Here is a 16390-nt window from a genome sequence, read left to right as displayed (position 1 = left end):
AGGGGTGAGTTAATTAATTGTTTGATCAAATATAGCAGGCTAATTTTTAAGTTGATAATTTTGTATGTCCTGAGAATGATGTTATAAATATCTAAATAGCCGGTGGCAGAAAAAAGGCTCCCACCCCTGATTTAAGCTGTCATTTAGAAGGATGGTCTCAATAGGGTAGGAGCAGATAGGTTTATAGATTCTTACACTTACATATTATATTCTACAATTAAAAATTATATGCTTAAACATGATAAATTAGATAGTCCTTGATTGTTGATACAATAATTAAGCCTGTTACTACTTTCTCCCTCACACCGACAAGAAACCTCTGAAATCTCCAAATGTTAATACTAGATGGCAGTACCCTGGTCTTACAAAACACCCTATTTTTCTGTAGCCTTCACAGTCATGTCTCTTTCGTACTCATTTCAAAACATTTGCATGAATTATTAATCAGTTAAGACTGTAAACTGCTGGAAAGCTGTTGCACTTCTATTTATTCCTCACATATCCATTAGCAAAATGCCGGATGCAGATTAGGTACTTAATACTTGACTCATGGAAACTAGTCAAGTAGATACATGCTGCATTCTAAGAAAAGAGCACAGACGTAGGAACACAAAAGCTGTAGAGTCCAGTTTCAGAACTGCCATTGGCTAACATGTACCCTTTCCTAGCAAACTGTGGACTTAGGTGAGGTTAAGTTTAGGGAAACCACAGGGAGAGTGTAGTGTCCAGTGCTCATAGCAGTGGGGTTGTTACTGTCCCAGCCCAAAGAATGTGGAAAGGAAGTGGCTGCTGGAACCTGGAAGAAGAGAGAAGGGTAGAGAGAGCTGTCTTGAGAGGCACTGTGACCTTGGATAGAGAGATGTAGCCAGTGTGAAGCAGCCTCACTGGGATACAGTGAAGGGAATCAGTACTCTGATCTCTCGCTTTCCTCTGTTGGCCTGTCCAGATTGCCATGGACTAAATCCATCTGGAATCCATAGAGCAAGGGAGCTCACTGTAGACCACACAGGTCAGCCTCACAATGCAAAGAGCATGGTGGAAAGGCATAGAACATAGATCTGTTTTGACAAAAGATGGTGTCCATTGCATTTGCCTCTCCAAATTTTTGTTTTAAGTCAAATTAACCTCATTACCATCCCCTAAATTATCCCGCTGTAATCTCTTTCCTTTACACTTACACTTCTGTTTCCCTGGTTCAGTTTCTCATTACTTTGCCTAGACCAGAGTCAGTTACCCATGCAATCCATCAGTATGAACACTTACGAGGAAAGAATTCTCCTTTGCTAGTCTGGCTCTCAGGAATTCAATTTGTATATCAGTCATTTCCAGAGAATCCGAAGGCTCAGTAGATGTGGGTGGATTTTCAGTATCCCATCGTGCCTCTGTTCTTGCTGGAGGGATGCATTGGTCTACTGTCTCACACAGTTACTGGTCTGTTACATCAGCCTCAAGTCTTTAGTCAAAGTCTTTCTGTATCAAAACATCACAGCTTCATCTGTGATCTTCTGTGGCAGATGGCTCAGGGAATTAAACCTAAAATATTCTTCCAGAATCTCATTCCAGCAAGTGACCATAAGCATGGAACAAAAATGCCATCACGGCACATCTGCTGGCAAAATGGAAGCAGAAGCTTAAAGACAGAGTAGAACTGTGATGAGTAGAATTTATAAAACTATAGAGCCCTCTGAATTAGGCAAAATTATTGGAACTTTTAATATGTCAAATTCAGTGTGGCCAGCTGATATATATAATTGACATGAAAATGTCGTTCTTAAGGAACTGTTTAATTTTCTTTTTTTCCTCTTAGACTAAGTAACAATTTAAACCCTCACATGAATTAATGTAATGGTAAGATTTTTATAGATAATGCATCCTAGTTGTAATAGTTATTTAAATAAAGTCAGTAGATTCCAGGTGAAATTTATGAAACCTACGTTTTATTTAGATGAAACTTGAGCAGAAAGTTCTTTGATGTCAGTATTTAGAAAACAAAACACTATTCTATATCATATAATATCATATAATACTTTCAATATGGAAAAAATATTGTAACTTTGTGCTTGACACAATACTAGGACAAGTTAATTCATGGACCTAACACATTGTTGGAACTTTATATTTGTTGAATAAGTTAGATTTTTGGATTTTGAAATGATAATGACTCATTTTGATCCTTTTGCCACATTCATGGTTAAGATCTCCTGTAGGGTCACACTTTGGTGCCTTCTTTGACTTAAGTAAGCTGATGGCGGTCGATGAGGACTGGCTTTATGGATGGGTTCAGAAATGTCAGTGAAAACATGAGCATTTTAGTTAGGTGATGCATTTGGTTTTTAGCCATATAATACACAGGAGAGACTAGAATTCCACAATTGACTTATATTTTTGGAAACATGTTTTTTGTTTGACATTTTGGCCTGTGACAATTCTATTAAAGTTTGATGTGTTTAGTTTATAAACAACTCTATAAAAATTAGGTGACACCTCTATTCTATTTCCTTTTTTTCTCAGAAACTTTCTGATGAATGGTAAAAGCTGTCAAACAAAAATAAGTAATATATCAAGAAATAAGTAAAAAATAATGGGCATATATTGTATGTCTAGTGTTACTAATACTGGGTGACATTTGGCTGGTTATTGAAACTCATTCAGAAAATAACTTTGCTGTTAGTGAAAGAGAAACAGATTTTCAAATTCTTGTGTTATTTTGTGCCAAGAAATGTAATTTTTAAAGTCAAGGACACTTGATTTTAATTCAAAATTCTTTTCTATAAATAATTTTCTTAACAGTGAGAAAGGGATATTTAGGTGTAAATATAACATAATCCAGTAAACATTTGACAAAGATTACAACTACTTCAGTTCTTATGGACATTTGACACACACACAAAAAATTAAAATAGTCAACTTAAGTTGACCCCTAAGAAAAATAAGGTTGGGAGCACTGATTGGCCATATAACTTTGTGAGAGCTTTAATGGCAGCATAAAGGCAGTGTGTGGACAGAAGAAGTAATTTGACCATGGTAGCTTGATGGTTCTAAGAACTCTCAGCTTACTTGTCCATCATGGAAAAGTCACCAGCATTGAAATCCATACCTTAACGCAAAATGGTCTCCTACTCCATTTCCAGATTGTCTAATTTATAGCCATGACTTACGAATTTTTTTTAATTTTTATTTTTATTCCTTAATATAAAATATAAAACCATCTTTTATAGCCCAAGAACCCTTTATAGTAATGATTTTGGGGGATATACAAGACCCTATTAGAAGGTCAAGAAATTTTTATAATTAGGCCTAATCATTGAATTTTAGTGTTAGGACTTTGACTACCACATAATCCAACGTTGCCGCCTAATTCCTAACAAGTTTTCACTGGTGGGCTGCTTGAATCTTTTTGGGACAGGAACTTCAGGTCTCCAAAAGCATTCTTGATAGAAATATAGATCTGCCTTTCTACAGCCTCTCTCTTCGGGGTCTGCTTCTCCCTCTGAAGCTACACAGAACATATTTAGTCTTTCCTAGGAAACATTTCGCATCTTTGAAGACCGTTTCTTCCCACAACTTCTTGAGGACTACAGTCATTTTTCATGTGATATGTTTGCAGACTCCTGTTCCTCTGTTTATACTGTTCTGGTTCAACTCCAGATTTTCAGTTTCAGTTTAGAATAAAGTGACCAGACCGGGCCATCGTGTTTCCCATGGGATTTGATCATTTGCTTCTGGCACACACTCATTTGGTTCCTTGTTCTACTGCTCAGTTTTAAGCCAGGATGGAGGAAGAGGCCTGTGGTTGCTGAGATCTCCTTAGCATCCCTGCTGAACCACTTTATCAGGCCTACTCCCCTCTGTCCATGCTTGGAAAAACTTTTCTTTTTTCTGGTAGATTTCCGTTGGCAAGTTCTAAGCCCCACCCAGATAAATTGTCCAAATGAATTCCCTTGTTTGTTCCCCCAAATCTTTCTGACTCTGGAACTTAAGGCATTAAAATCCTGGAGTCTAAATCAGACTTTCCTTTTATTGAATTCTAATTATAGTAGGTATTATTAATTCAAAGTACAGTGTATTATGATTGCTATACTGATGTCAGTGCTTATTTCTTTTACAGTGCTTTATAGCATTGGCTTCTAGGAGCTCAAATGTAAAAATTCTCATGGTATGGTGTGCCTTTTCATGATTGCCAAAAGGCACATATTTGTCTGGCTTACTTTTTGTTCATCTAGAATAAATGCTTTTTACACAGTTGTTTTTAGCATTTTCCAAGCACCACAATCATGAGAGGAGTTGACATCGCAAATTAATGTTTATTGAGGACCCACGGGGTGCCTGCTGCTCTAACAGCTCCATCCATGGGAACTGCTCTGCAGGCTCACAGCCTTTCCCCCAGTTAATGCAGGAGCAGCTGCAGGCCTCGCAAAGTGAAAACTGAATGTCCTCTGTGGCTTCAGAGGAAACAAATTCATTTTCCCCCTGTAAATCAACCAGCTTCTCACTGTGGCGTCTTGATGATCATGACTCTCTTCTCTTAATAATTAATAAAGTATCCTCCTTCATGAAGAATATGTTTATAATAGATTTATTAGGTTGTTTTGCCCAAGAACAAGAGAACAGCTTAAGGCTATTTGAATTTCTCTTCCAATCCACACTTATTTTCTTCTTTGCTTTGGTAGTTTATTTTAGCTGGTTGCTTCTTACTGGATTAATTGAGATATTTTGTAATTAATTCTGCAGAGTCAGAAGTATTTTTTCTTTTTCTTTTTATAATGAAAACGATGGTAAAAAATAAAGTAAAAAGTTCAAACCCAGGGTGATCTATCTATATATATATAAAAGGCTAATATGCTAAGTGTCTGACCATCCGACTGGTCACTATGACCTGCACTGACCACCAGGGGGAAGACACTCAATGCAGGAGCTGCCGAGCTGCAGTGACTTGGCAGCAGCGGTTCTCAGGTGACACCAAATCCAGAGAGGAGGGAGCCCGATTCCTTGTGGGGCCATGCGATTTGACCTTCGGCTATGGGTTATGTTGTTGCTGGGACACTGTCGGTGCCGAATCTGGTTTACTGCACACTTGCATTTGCATTCCACACCCTGTATGACAGCAACTTTGCAGAGTGCCCTCTTGCACTTCGGGACCCCTTAGGGGATGTTGGAGAGCCAGTTTTGGCCTGATCCCCGCAAGCTGAGGGACCCCACCTGCCAGAGGGACCCTGCTCACTCTGCAGACTCGGGAGGGACCGTGGGAGGTTGGCTCCAGGGCATGTCTGGCCTTTCTCGCCCAGTCCTACCCTGCCGGCCACCTTCCAATTAATTTCCTTTCAATGTTCATGAATCCGTGCACCAGGTCACTAGTATAAAATAATCTTAGTTGAAACATACTTTCCTTTTCCTCCTTCATGCATGGAGGTGGAAATTATCATGTTGTAGCACCAAACTTTTTTTTATGGCAAGTCCTTGTAATATATCTTACCTTCTTTTTAAAATTTCTTTCATCTTTAATTTTTTCAATTACAGTTGACATTTAATATTATATTAGTTTTAAATGTATAGCATAGTGATTAGACATTTACATAACTTACCAAGTGACCCCCCTCCCCCATAAGTCTAGTACCCACCCAGCACCATAGAGTTATTACAATATTTATTTCCTATACTGTACTTTATATCCCAGTAACTATTTTGTAACTGCCAATTTCTACTTCTTAACCCCTTCACTGGTTTTTACCTAACCCTCCAACCCTTCTCCCCTCTGGCAACTATGAGTCTGTTCTCTATAAGTTAGTTTCTGTTTTGATTGTTCGCTTATTTTGTTTTTTAGATTCCACATATAGTTGAAATCATACGGTGTTTGTCTTTCTTTCTGTGACTTAATTCACTTAGCATAATACCCTCTAGGCTTATCTGTGTTGTTGCAAATGGTGAGATTTCAGTCCCTTTTAAGGCCAAGTAATATTTCATTGTATATATGTATCACATCATCTTTTTCCAATCATTTATCAATGGACACTTAATTGGTCCCATATCTTGGCTATTGTATATGAAATGTCTTTTCTTTTGTCTCTTAGTATAGCCATTGTTTTAAAGTCTATTTTTCCTGATTTAAGTATTGCTATTCCAGCAAAATTTCCATTTGCATGAAATATCTCTTTTTATTCCTTCACTTTCAGTCTGTGTATGTCTTTTGATCTGAAATGATTCTCTTAGACAGCATATGTATGGAGCTTGTTTTCTTCTCCATTCAGTCTCCCTGTGTCTTTTGTTTGAGCATTTAATACATTTACATTTCAAGTAATTATTGATAGGTATGCAGTTATTGCCATGTTATCATTCATATTTTTAATTTTTTTCTTCTCCTTAAAGAAGCCCCTTTAACATTTCTTGTAATACTGCTTTTGTAGTAATGAACAACTTTAGCTCTTTTGTGTCTGGAATGCATTATCTTAATATGTGTTTCACTTAGGTTGTAATAGTTTATATTCCTAGGCTATGGAAGCTTGAGCCTGGAGATACTTAGCATTTGATTCGATAGTCATCTATAAGAATGTTTGTCCACGTTAGGTTTAAGGCCTTTGAATTCACAGGATTGGGCATGAAATCTTGTGCAAACAGCTTTTCTCATGAAAACTTTGGCACGTGTAATCAATACCAGTAATAGCTAAATAGCTAGTACTGAATTAGGGAAGTATTAGGAACTATACATTTGTAATTTAATATTTCTCTCTATATATACATGGGTATATATATATATATGTATATATATATATATGTATATATATATACATGGGTATATATATATGTATATATATATATATCTATATATATATACATATATATATATATATATATATATATATAGAGAGAGAGAGAGAGAGAGAGATACAGTGACACATAAAAGGGTGCTATTTTGTAGTGTTTGAAAGAGATTGTTTGATGAAAATGAAAGGTAAAATAAATTTTAAAATGGAAGGAAATTCACATGTTTCTTTTCTAACTGTGTTTGCAAGTATGAGAAGGGCTCAAAGAAAGCAATCCTTATTTCCTTAAAGTCAGACTCAGAGCTCCTATTACGCAGGTCCTGGAATGTATCTGATAAGCTATATGTACTCTGTGCTTGACAATTTTAGGATGCTTTCTGGTTCTGCTGTCAGTTTTGCCTCTTTCAGATTAAACTTCCTTTTTAGAGTAGGGTAGGACCTGAATGGTCTGCTAAAACAGCACCCCTACCTGCATCCTCTAATTAGAGCATTTAGAGTTGAATACAAAAGTGGCCTGGGAAAAATCAATTTCCTTGACTATGAGTTTAAACTGGATCCAGTATCTTAGAAATGAATGTCTTATAATAAACACTCTGCAGGAGTGAATTCTGCTGTGACTGCCCTGAATTGTATAATTTAAGGGGGAGGAAAGGGAAATAGAAGTGTATTATACAGAACACATCATCCTGGCTGTGCTTTTTAATGAGGTTAAGCAACATTATTACCATTTATCGATGGACACTTAGCAAAACTGAGTATCTCTTCCCCCCCCATAAATTGTAAGAAATGTAATCCTGAAGGTTATTAGCATTTTTTCTTTTAGCTGCTTTTATACTTAAAATTCAGTAATACCACACTTGACCAGAATGCCTTTGCTGAGGGGCTATCTCAGGTTTCTATATCGATATATAAATTTGGGAAATAATAACTATATTAAAATAGATAAACTATTTATTTATATTAGTTATTAGTTTCCCATGGAAGCAATATCAAATTACTACAAACATGATGGCTGAAAACAACTCAAGTCTATTGTCTTAGGATCTGGAGGGTCAGAAGTGTGAAATGGGTCCACATGGGCTAACATCAAGGTGCTGGCAGGCCTGTGTTGTTTCTGAAAGCCCTAGTGGAAAATGTATTTCCTTGCCTTTTCTGACTTCTAGCGACTGCTCACATTTCCAGGCTTGTGGCCCCTTTTCTCCATCTTCACAGCCAACAATGGCCTGTCCAGTCTTTCCCACCTGGTATCCCTCTGACACGGACTCTCCTGCCTCCCTCTTCCACTTATGAGCACCCTTGTGATTTCACTGGACCCATCATAATAATACCAGATCCTTTTTCCAATCTCCAGGTCAGCCGATTAGCAACCTTAATTCTCCCTACTCATGTAATGTACATACTCATAGGTTCCAGGAATTAGTGCATGGATATTCTTAGGGGGTGTTATTCTTGCCTACACATCATCTGACCTAAATTTTAATATGATTATGTTGGGCGATACCTTGGCAGTGTACTGAAGGAGGGTGGGGAGCGGTGGTGTAGAAGCAGGAAGATGAGTTAGGTGCAGTGTGTGAAAGAGATCAAGTTAAGATAAAGTGGTGGCCTTAGACAAAGGTGATCATAGCAACAGAGGTGGAAGTAACAGGAGCCTGGATATGTTTTGAAGGCAATTTGCTGGCCTGGTAGGTATAGGATGTGAGAGAAACAGAAGAGTCGTGTGGAATTTTTGGCCTAAGCATTAGGAAAAAATAAGTTGCCATTAATTCGGATGGAAAAAACAGCTGAAAGAGTAGGTTTAGGAGTTTAGTGTTCAGTTTATGGAAAGCTGATAATGCCTCCTTTAAAAAGAAAAGGAGCACTGTCTTTTTAATAAAACGTTTTGAACATCTTCTGGTAGATCTGAGTTGTCAAGAAGTTGGATTTACTGGGTAAGGATTAGGAGGGTGATGAAGAAAAAATCACTTATTTTTTTTTTTTTTGCCTTTGCAATGATTTCTGTTATTTCAGTGATTTATAACTTACAGGACCAGGGAGGTTCTTGTAACATCTTAATATATTCCTGAAACTTCTTCCCATGACCACATTTTCAGATCATCCTGAACTGTGTCAACACTTGCACAAAACTTAAGAAATGGGTATTTCCAAACATAACACACTAGTGCATGACGTTAATGATAGAGGGAATTATGACAGGAGGTGTATGGAACTCTCTCAACTATCTTCTCTATTCTGTAAATCTAAAACTGTGCTAACAAATAAAGTTGATTGATTTAAAAAAGAGAGCAAAAGAAAGAAATGGGAGTTTTCTCCAGTATTGAGTCCCTAGAAAATAGCTCTGTAGAAATTAGCTCTGAGTGGCAGTTTCATGTTATTACTGGGTTTTTATTTCTTATTTCTTGTATTTGAAGATTCTTTTTAAAGACTTCCTGACAGTGGATTACTTAGTTATTCCAGTGGTTTTGGCAGCCACAGAGGCCTGCCAAAAATCAATATATATAAAATTGACTTTTTACAGAGAGGAAGGGAGAGGGATAGAGAGTCAGAAACATCGATGAGAGAGAAACATTGATTCAGCTGCCTCCTGCACCCCCCCCACCCCCCACTGGGGATGTGCCTGCAACCAAGGTACATGCCCTTGACCAGAATCGAAGCTGGGACCGCCCCCCCCCCCCCCACACACACATAGTCTGCAGGCCGACGCTATATCCACTTAGCAAAACCGGTCAGGGCTGGTTAACATATATTAGGAGAGGTTATTATATTCCAGGTGTTATGTTAAGCACTTTCAGTGGCTTATCCTATTTAATTCTTAGAACAAACTGATGAAATCTTTAGGGGTTATCTTGGCTACATTTTGCAGGTGGAGTAATTGACGCTAAGAAAGGATAGGAAATAATGGAGCTGGAGTTCCAGCCCAGGTAACCTGACTATACAAGCTGCTTCTCCCTGCTGTACCATATTTTCTGCCCAAATTGACCCATGCCATCTATCTGTGAGTGAGATTATTGTGTGTGATTGGTATTAATTTGATACCAATAGGAGCTGGCTTTCTGCTCCTCTGTGTGTACTTCTCAAGAAAGCTAAACCTAGCAGCATCCAGCTCTCCAAGAGGGAAAGGAATTTCTGGCCAAAAGGGCCATCTGTGGCCCTGCTGCTAGTTCGTACCAAGCTTCTGACACCTGGTAATGGTCACAGATTGATCCCTGCCTCAGCCTTCAGCATGCATCCCACATCATCAAGTAATTTCGTGCTCACTTCCGGTCCCATTGAACACCTGATGGCTTGTGGCCCCTCCATCTTCAAAGCCAACAATGGCCTACCTGACACTGCATCCCTCTGACACTGACTCTTCTGCCTCCCTCTTTCCTGCTACTCTTTTACAAGACCCACTGCCCGGAGAACTGTGTGGCCACTCAGCCCATCAGTGATCTCTCTTCATCTGGCAGCACCAGAAAACTGACTGCTCACCCTGAGACAACTTGGTACCTGCTCAATCAGCCGTAGTTTTATCTAAAACTGGGAGCAGGCTTCCTTGTGAATGACTTGACTATAAGCTTCATGAGGCATGGGTTGTGTCTGTTTGGTTCACTGCGATATTTCTAGTGCCAAGCAAAGTATTAGGTACCAAGTTCTTGTAGAATGATCGTATTGTGCACTACTATGTGTAAGTACCTTATAGGGAAACTCAGGTGTCTTTGCTCTAGTAATGCTCTTAGGCTGTTGTCTGTGCCACTAAACACGACAGAGGAACAGCCAACCAACTAAATAACCCTACACTCCCCTGCTGACTTAGAAATGGCCATTCCGCACCTACTCCATAAGAAAGGTTTGGGTTTAATGCTACATCCCATAAAGCCCAGCCCTTGTCCTTACCAGGTACTTAGTTTAAAGGTGTTGATTAATGGCAATCACACTTAACAGTGGAGAACAGATATTTCACATATTGGAGATTTTATGGACTAATCTAGAGTGAAAAGTATTTTCTTTGAAAAAGTTAGTGAAGCCATCAAATTTCCATCTGCCATCACTTTACATTTCTCTGAGGTCTTGAGTCTACTCAATGGACTGGAACTCATCTATGTTTTTGTGCAGATTTTTATAATATGCCCTGAGATTTCATTCTTGTCCAGGTTTCTTTTGTGCTGCAAAACAAGAAAAGTGTTGATACAGTATTTCAGGGATATATTACCTTTGACTTCTCGCCCAATGCATGCACTCACACTGATCTGTTCTGTGGGATTAGATTACTTTTGACCAGGTGACAGAGTGATGCAAAAACAATTTAAATTATAATCTCTCTGCAGTATAACTGCTCCTTTCACTTGTTGATGAAATTGTTCCTATAAACTGTTAGCAAATACACACTTCATTCAATTCAAACACAGGCAAATATGTGGATCCAGTGCTAAACAGTCCTGGTTTCTTTTTTATTTTCCCAGGCAAGAAAACTGATCAGTGATTTTGCCATCATCTTGTCCATTCTCATATTTTGTGTAACAGATGCCCTGGTAGGTGTGGATACTCCAAAACTAATTGTGCCAAGTGAGTTCAAGGTAGGTGAACCTCTGTCTTTTGGTCATTCCCAGGACTTTTTGGCTTTTTTTCCTTCCCCCTATTATTCTAGTTTGTCATATCTGTCCTTAGTTAGTTTTGTACAATTATCCATTTCTTTACATATTTTAAAAATGTTCTCTTGATAGGCACATGTATACATTTACCCATTTCTTTATTAAAATTAAGTGTCTGAATGATCATATGCAAAGTTAAGATTACATTGATTTTTATGAAAAATACCTTATGTCAACATTACAAACTCTGCTTGAGAGTATTTTCATACAACTCATCACTTTGACCCATATAATAATTCTAGGATGCAATGTAAGTATCGTGATCCTTATTTTATGAAGCTGATTTTTAAGCTCAAAAAATTAAGTAAAATACCCACAATTACATTACTGCTTCAGTGATCTTTTTCTGCTACCAAACTACCTGCCCTGTAAACACATATTTATGTATAATGTGCATTTTAATTATTACAAAGAAGATACAGGAATTATTCATTTTATATTTGGTATTGTTGGTATTTGCAGACCCAATAGCTAAAATTTACATTTCAGTCATTCTTAATATTTCATACCTAAGTTTCCAGTATAAGTTTTTTACCTATTTTCTAGAACACTTAACCTTTTATTCCATCATGGAGACCATATACTTGCTAAGAAAAACTAAATTAACTATAGTTTTAGCTTAGTAACTACTCAGTGAGGAAGGGATATATATGTTATAGCAAATAGAATATGTTTGCATTATCTCTCCCTTCACATATTCATTAGCAAAGAAAAGTTCTCATGCATTTAATCATTAGTTCATTTAAGCCAACATGTACAGGATGTGTGCTTTGAGTTAGGCTCTATATTGGATATTTGTAATGCATCGACGAGCAAGACAAAGTTGCTTTCCTTACAAGCTCACAACCTGGTAAAGGTAGTAAAATCTGGATAAATTCAGTGATTGAGTTATGAGCAAGTAAGAGGAAAAATAGAAATATCTTCAGAGGAGAAGTGAGACTTTTTTGATAGTAAATACAGAGAAAATAATTCATAGGTAGGATTTTATTTTAGTTTACTTACATTGTTTAAAGTCAGAATAAAGGATAGGACTTTTTTTTGTAGTAGAGATATATGATCTGCTGATAGATGATAGATTGGGAACTAGAAGAATAACTGTATTTTTTCATTTTCTGTGCTATTTCTGAGGTTTTAACCAATTATCCTGGGTTATTTTTCATATATAAAATAAGAAATACCAGAGTGTTCAAATAAGTTTGAGTATAACATAAAAATATTTGTAGCTTTTTATATATTATATTATAAAGTCATTATAATGTGACAATATTAGAAACAACTTCAGTGTAATTGCTCAAGTCCATGGAGAAAGGCCATGGTAGTTTTGTAATTTCTTGCCTATCTCTTTACCGAATATCACATCTGGGTTTTTTCTTATGGCTGGCCCTTAAACTTAAATTCCTTTCTTCCATATTGAGTCCTTATCTTAGATCGTTTTTTTCCACCGGAACTGTTCTTAGTCTCCTTCATTTAAAATACTGCCTTAAAAATCAGCTCCTTTAGGAAATGTTTGGTGAATAATCTTTTTTGTCCAGTTTATCCATAAAACTCTTTCCACTTTTTGTGTTGGCTCTCCAAAATTAAAAGTGTATCTCCCCTGTTGATTTTTCACAAAGTGGTATGTATTCATATTGGTTGTTTTCTCTCTTCTTCAAGCCAACAAGTCCGAACCGCGGTTGGTTTGTCCCACCGTTTGGAAAAAACCCCTGGTGGGTGTACCTGGCAGCTGCTATCCCCGCTTTGTTGGTCACCATTCTCATTTTCATGGACCAGCAAATCACAGCTGTGATTGTAAACAGGAAGGAGCATAAACTCAAGGTAAATGTTTGTAATAATGGTTATCATTGCCTTCTCCTTTCTTTGAAGTAGTTGCAAACAAATATCAATTCAAATTAAGATGGTTTGATTGGGAATTATATTATAACCACTGTTCCTGGCAGAGTCATAGGTCACGTTGTGTTGACACATTTCCTCAGTATAATACTTTAGGGAGATTTCATTTAAATCCAAAAAAGTTGTTTCATGTTGTATTTCCTTAGCTGCTGAAGAGAGCAATTTCAGCACCAAACCCAGTTGTCTATTTATGGTTGGGAATATCTTTGGGGATTACTTTTTTTTTATTTCTCTCTTATGAAATTACATCTCGTGGAAAGACGAAGAAAGGCATGTATTCCCATTGATAACATTACAAACTCTGCTTTATACTTTTAGGGTTTTTTGTTGTTGTTGTTGACCAATTTAGTATGCTGTGTTTACAGATCTTTGTTTTATTTCCCCTGTATTCCTAGGATTGACCTCCTGTTCACAGAGTTCAGAAGGTTATTCTAATCCAGTCTTACACCCTTAAGGACTCCCATGATCTCTCAGGGCAGGCTTGGACTCCAGGGCTTGCTGACTGTAGATTTCCTCTTTCTTGTTGCCATTGTTTTTTTATGTCTAGTTGTTTCTCTGACTTTCTGTCTGGTAGCCATGATTTGTATAAAATATTTTCTGTATCTGATGGAGCACTTTATGTTCTATACTGGGAGGGGTTCAGCATTGATTTAGTTTGAAAGACTGAAAATGGATGTTGACTAATATATTTTATTCTGAAAAAAATTTGCAGACGTAATCTTCATTTTGATATATAGTTGGCCAGATTTTTATGTGTCTTTGGAGGTAAATAACTATTTTCATTTTGCTTAAGTTTTCTTATTAATAAAAATCAGAATTTTGAATTTAGAAAATTTAGGATTGAAAAAAACAGAATTTTTAATTCTCCCATTCCCTGTAGAAAACACTGGAAAATCAAGACGCATTAGGCTTTACCTCTTAGAAATAAGAGTTGAGTAGTAAATAAAAAATAAGTTTTCGTCACTTTTGTAATTGCTTATTTGAAGTCATTCCTTTGCATGATAATGGTTATAGAGTAAGTGCCAGTCTTCTGACACAAATCTAATGATACTAGTGGAGATTTCATCATGAATTAAAGGCTTTTCACTCTGGATATGGTTTTGTTCACATTTGTTAGTCAAGGAATGTGAAAATTGGAGATATTGTCTAAAATTATTAAGGTCCCTGACTACTATGAAATTGAGTCCAGAGAGAAACCTGAAATAGTGAGGGAGATGGAAGCATTGTGATATTAAAAGCAGCATGGTTTTGGGTGGCATTTGCTTTGGCTCTGGGTCAAGTGGCACTGGCTGGCTGGCGGCTCTGTTTGGGATGGGATCCACCTTTCCACTCTGCTGCACAGCTCTGTCTTGATGTAGGAACGCCAGGGCACTTGGCTTTTCTTTTTTGGCCATCATTTTGGTTAGTTTTCCCCACATTATCCTTGCAGAGCACTCCAAAGCAAACCAGGTTCAGCAAGGTCATGTCTTATCCAAGGTCATTCCCCGAATCATTGCAGAGACAAGAAGAGTGTCTGAACTTCAGATCACAAAGCAAGGGATACTTCTCACAAGGAAAGTGATTTTAAGTGTTATAGATAGGGTGTGGGAGAGAGAAATAGTTTTGGATAGATATATATTAGATGATTGTAGCAATAAATTTTGTCTGATATTCTCTATAATAAAACCCTAAATTTTAATGTGTTTTCTTGGATAACTAAAAAATCTGCTTTGCTTTCATTTTTTTCTTTTTATTCCTGCTATCAAAACTTAGACCCTTTTATTTCATGTATAGAGTATTCTAATTGTTTAGCTAATTGTTTAGTTAATAACCAGTCTCTTTTGCTTCATTCTAAAAGCAATAAATTTTCTTTTAAGAGTGTTTTTAACCCTGGGCAGTGTGGCTCAGTTGGTTGAGCATCAACCCAGGCACCAAGAGGTGTCTGGTTAGACTCCCAATCAGGGCTCATGCCTGAGTTGCAGGTTTGATTCCTGGTAGAGGGAACAAGGCAACTGACCAATATTTCTCTCTCACATCTATGTTCCTCTCTCTTTCTCCTTCTTCTTTCCTCTCTCTGTAAAAATTAATAAAAATATTTTGTAAAAAGTGTTGTTCTTATATGTCAGTCCTCTATTTCTAAACCTTTATACCTTGGCCTCTAAATCTTTGCCCCTTAAAGAAAATCAATTTACCTTAGCCTGGGATTTACTAATAAGTCTCTTTGTGATATGTTCTCAACCTAAATTTAAAATGCTTCTCTTCACACACTGTACAATAACGTGGCCAAATTAATTGCTGGTTTCTCTTCGAGCCTGGCAGTTTTTCTGCTAGTTATCCCACTCCTCAGTGATAAACATTTATCATGTATCATCAAAATCCTCACCATCCTTTAAGATACTCCAAATATAAACATTTGTTAGTGTAACCTTCACTCCTAATGTAATTTCTATTGTTTTTGTTTTTGCTCTTAGTAATTTTGTATTATTCTGTGGCACTGGTCACTCAGGGTCTCGCAAGGTAGATACTTTGCGTACTTACCTTATGTCCTTTTCTGGGCCAACACGTTTTTAAGCCAAAGACCATGTTTTAGTCCTGTTTTCCACTCTCACATGGCCCATCACAATGATTGCCATATGGCAGACTCAATAAATACGCATTGAAGAATTTTGTTGGGCCATCTTGGGCCACATGGTTCTCAGAGGTGTTGCACTGTTTGAGGGGGGTGATAACGGGAAACCATGCCAGCCCATCTCCAGTCCTCATAGTGAGTGCTTATAGTATTCCATACCTGTTTAGATGTCATCACTGCAGGAATTTTTGCGGGCTCTTTCTAGACCTAGTTAAACACTTTATCCTCTGTTCTTTTGGGCATCTCTTTCGAACTTCTTTGAATGTGTTTTTGGATTGCATGTAGTTTGTGTACAAATCTAAGTCTTCTCATCCTACTGTGAGCCCTTTGGTGGGAAGAACTATGTCATGGTTCTCAGTGTCCCTATAAACCTTTATTGTCTGGCTCATGGGTGCTCCTAGCGCGAATGCTTATTCTGTGTCTATGCATATGTGTGTATTGCTCCTGACCCCTTTGTAATATTAACAGATGCAAACTTTCGATTGTTGGGCTACTCTTTTTCTCTC

The 16390-nt window shown here is 37.3% G+C and overlaps 1 protein-coding gene across 2 annotated transcripts in view; it reads left to right on the top strand.

Annotated features, from left to right (window-relative positions):
* The window catches only part of SLC4A4 (solute carrier family 4 member 4), a 282065-nt gene that overhangs the window by 240408 nt on the left and 25267 nt on the right, over positions 1-16390 (top strand). For both annotated transcript variants that reach the window (XM_081095570.1, XM_081095571.1), the window contains 2 exons: positions 11198-11311; positions 13040-13201. In XM_081095570.1, coding sequence (XP_080951696.1) covers positions 11198-11311; positions 13040-13201 — 276 coding nt within the window. The remainder of the gene's footprint in view (positions 1-11197; positions 11312-13039; positions 13202-16390) is intronic.

This window comes from Myotis nattereri, assembly GCF_964212035.1.
Source record: "Myotis nattereri genome assembly, chromosome: 1".
NCBI lineage: Eukaryota > Metazoa > Chordata > Mammalia > Chiroptera > Vespertilionidae > Myotis > Myotis nattereri.
The sequence above is the reverse complement of the archived record's forward strand: the minus strand, read 5'-3'. Positions and strand labels throughout refer to the sequence as shown.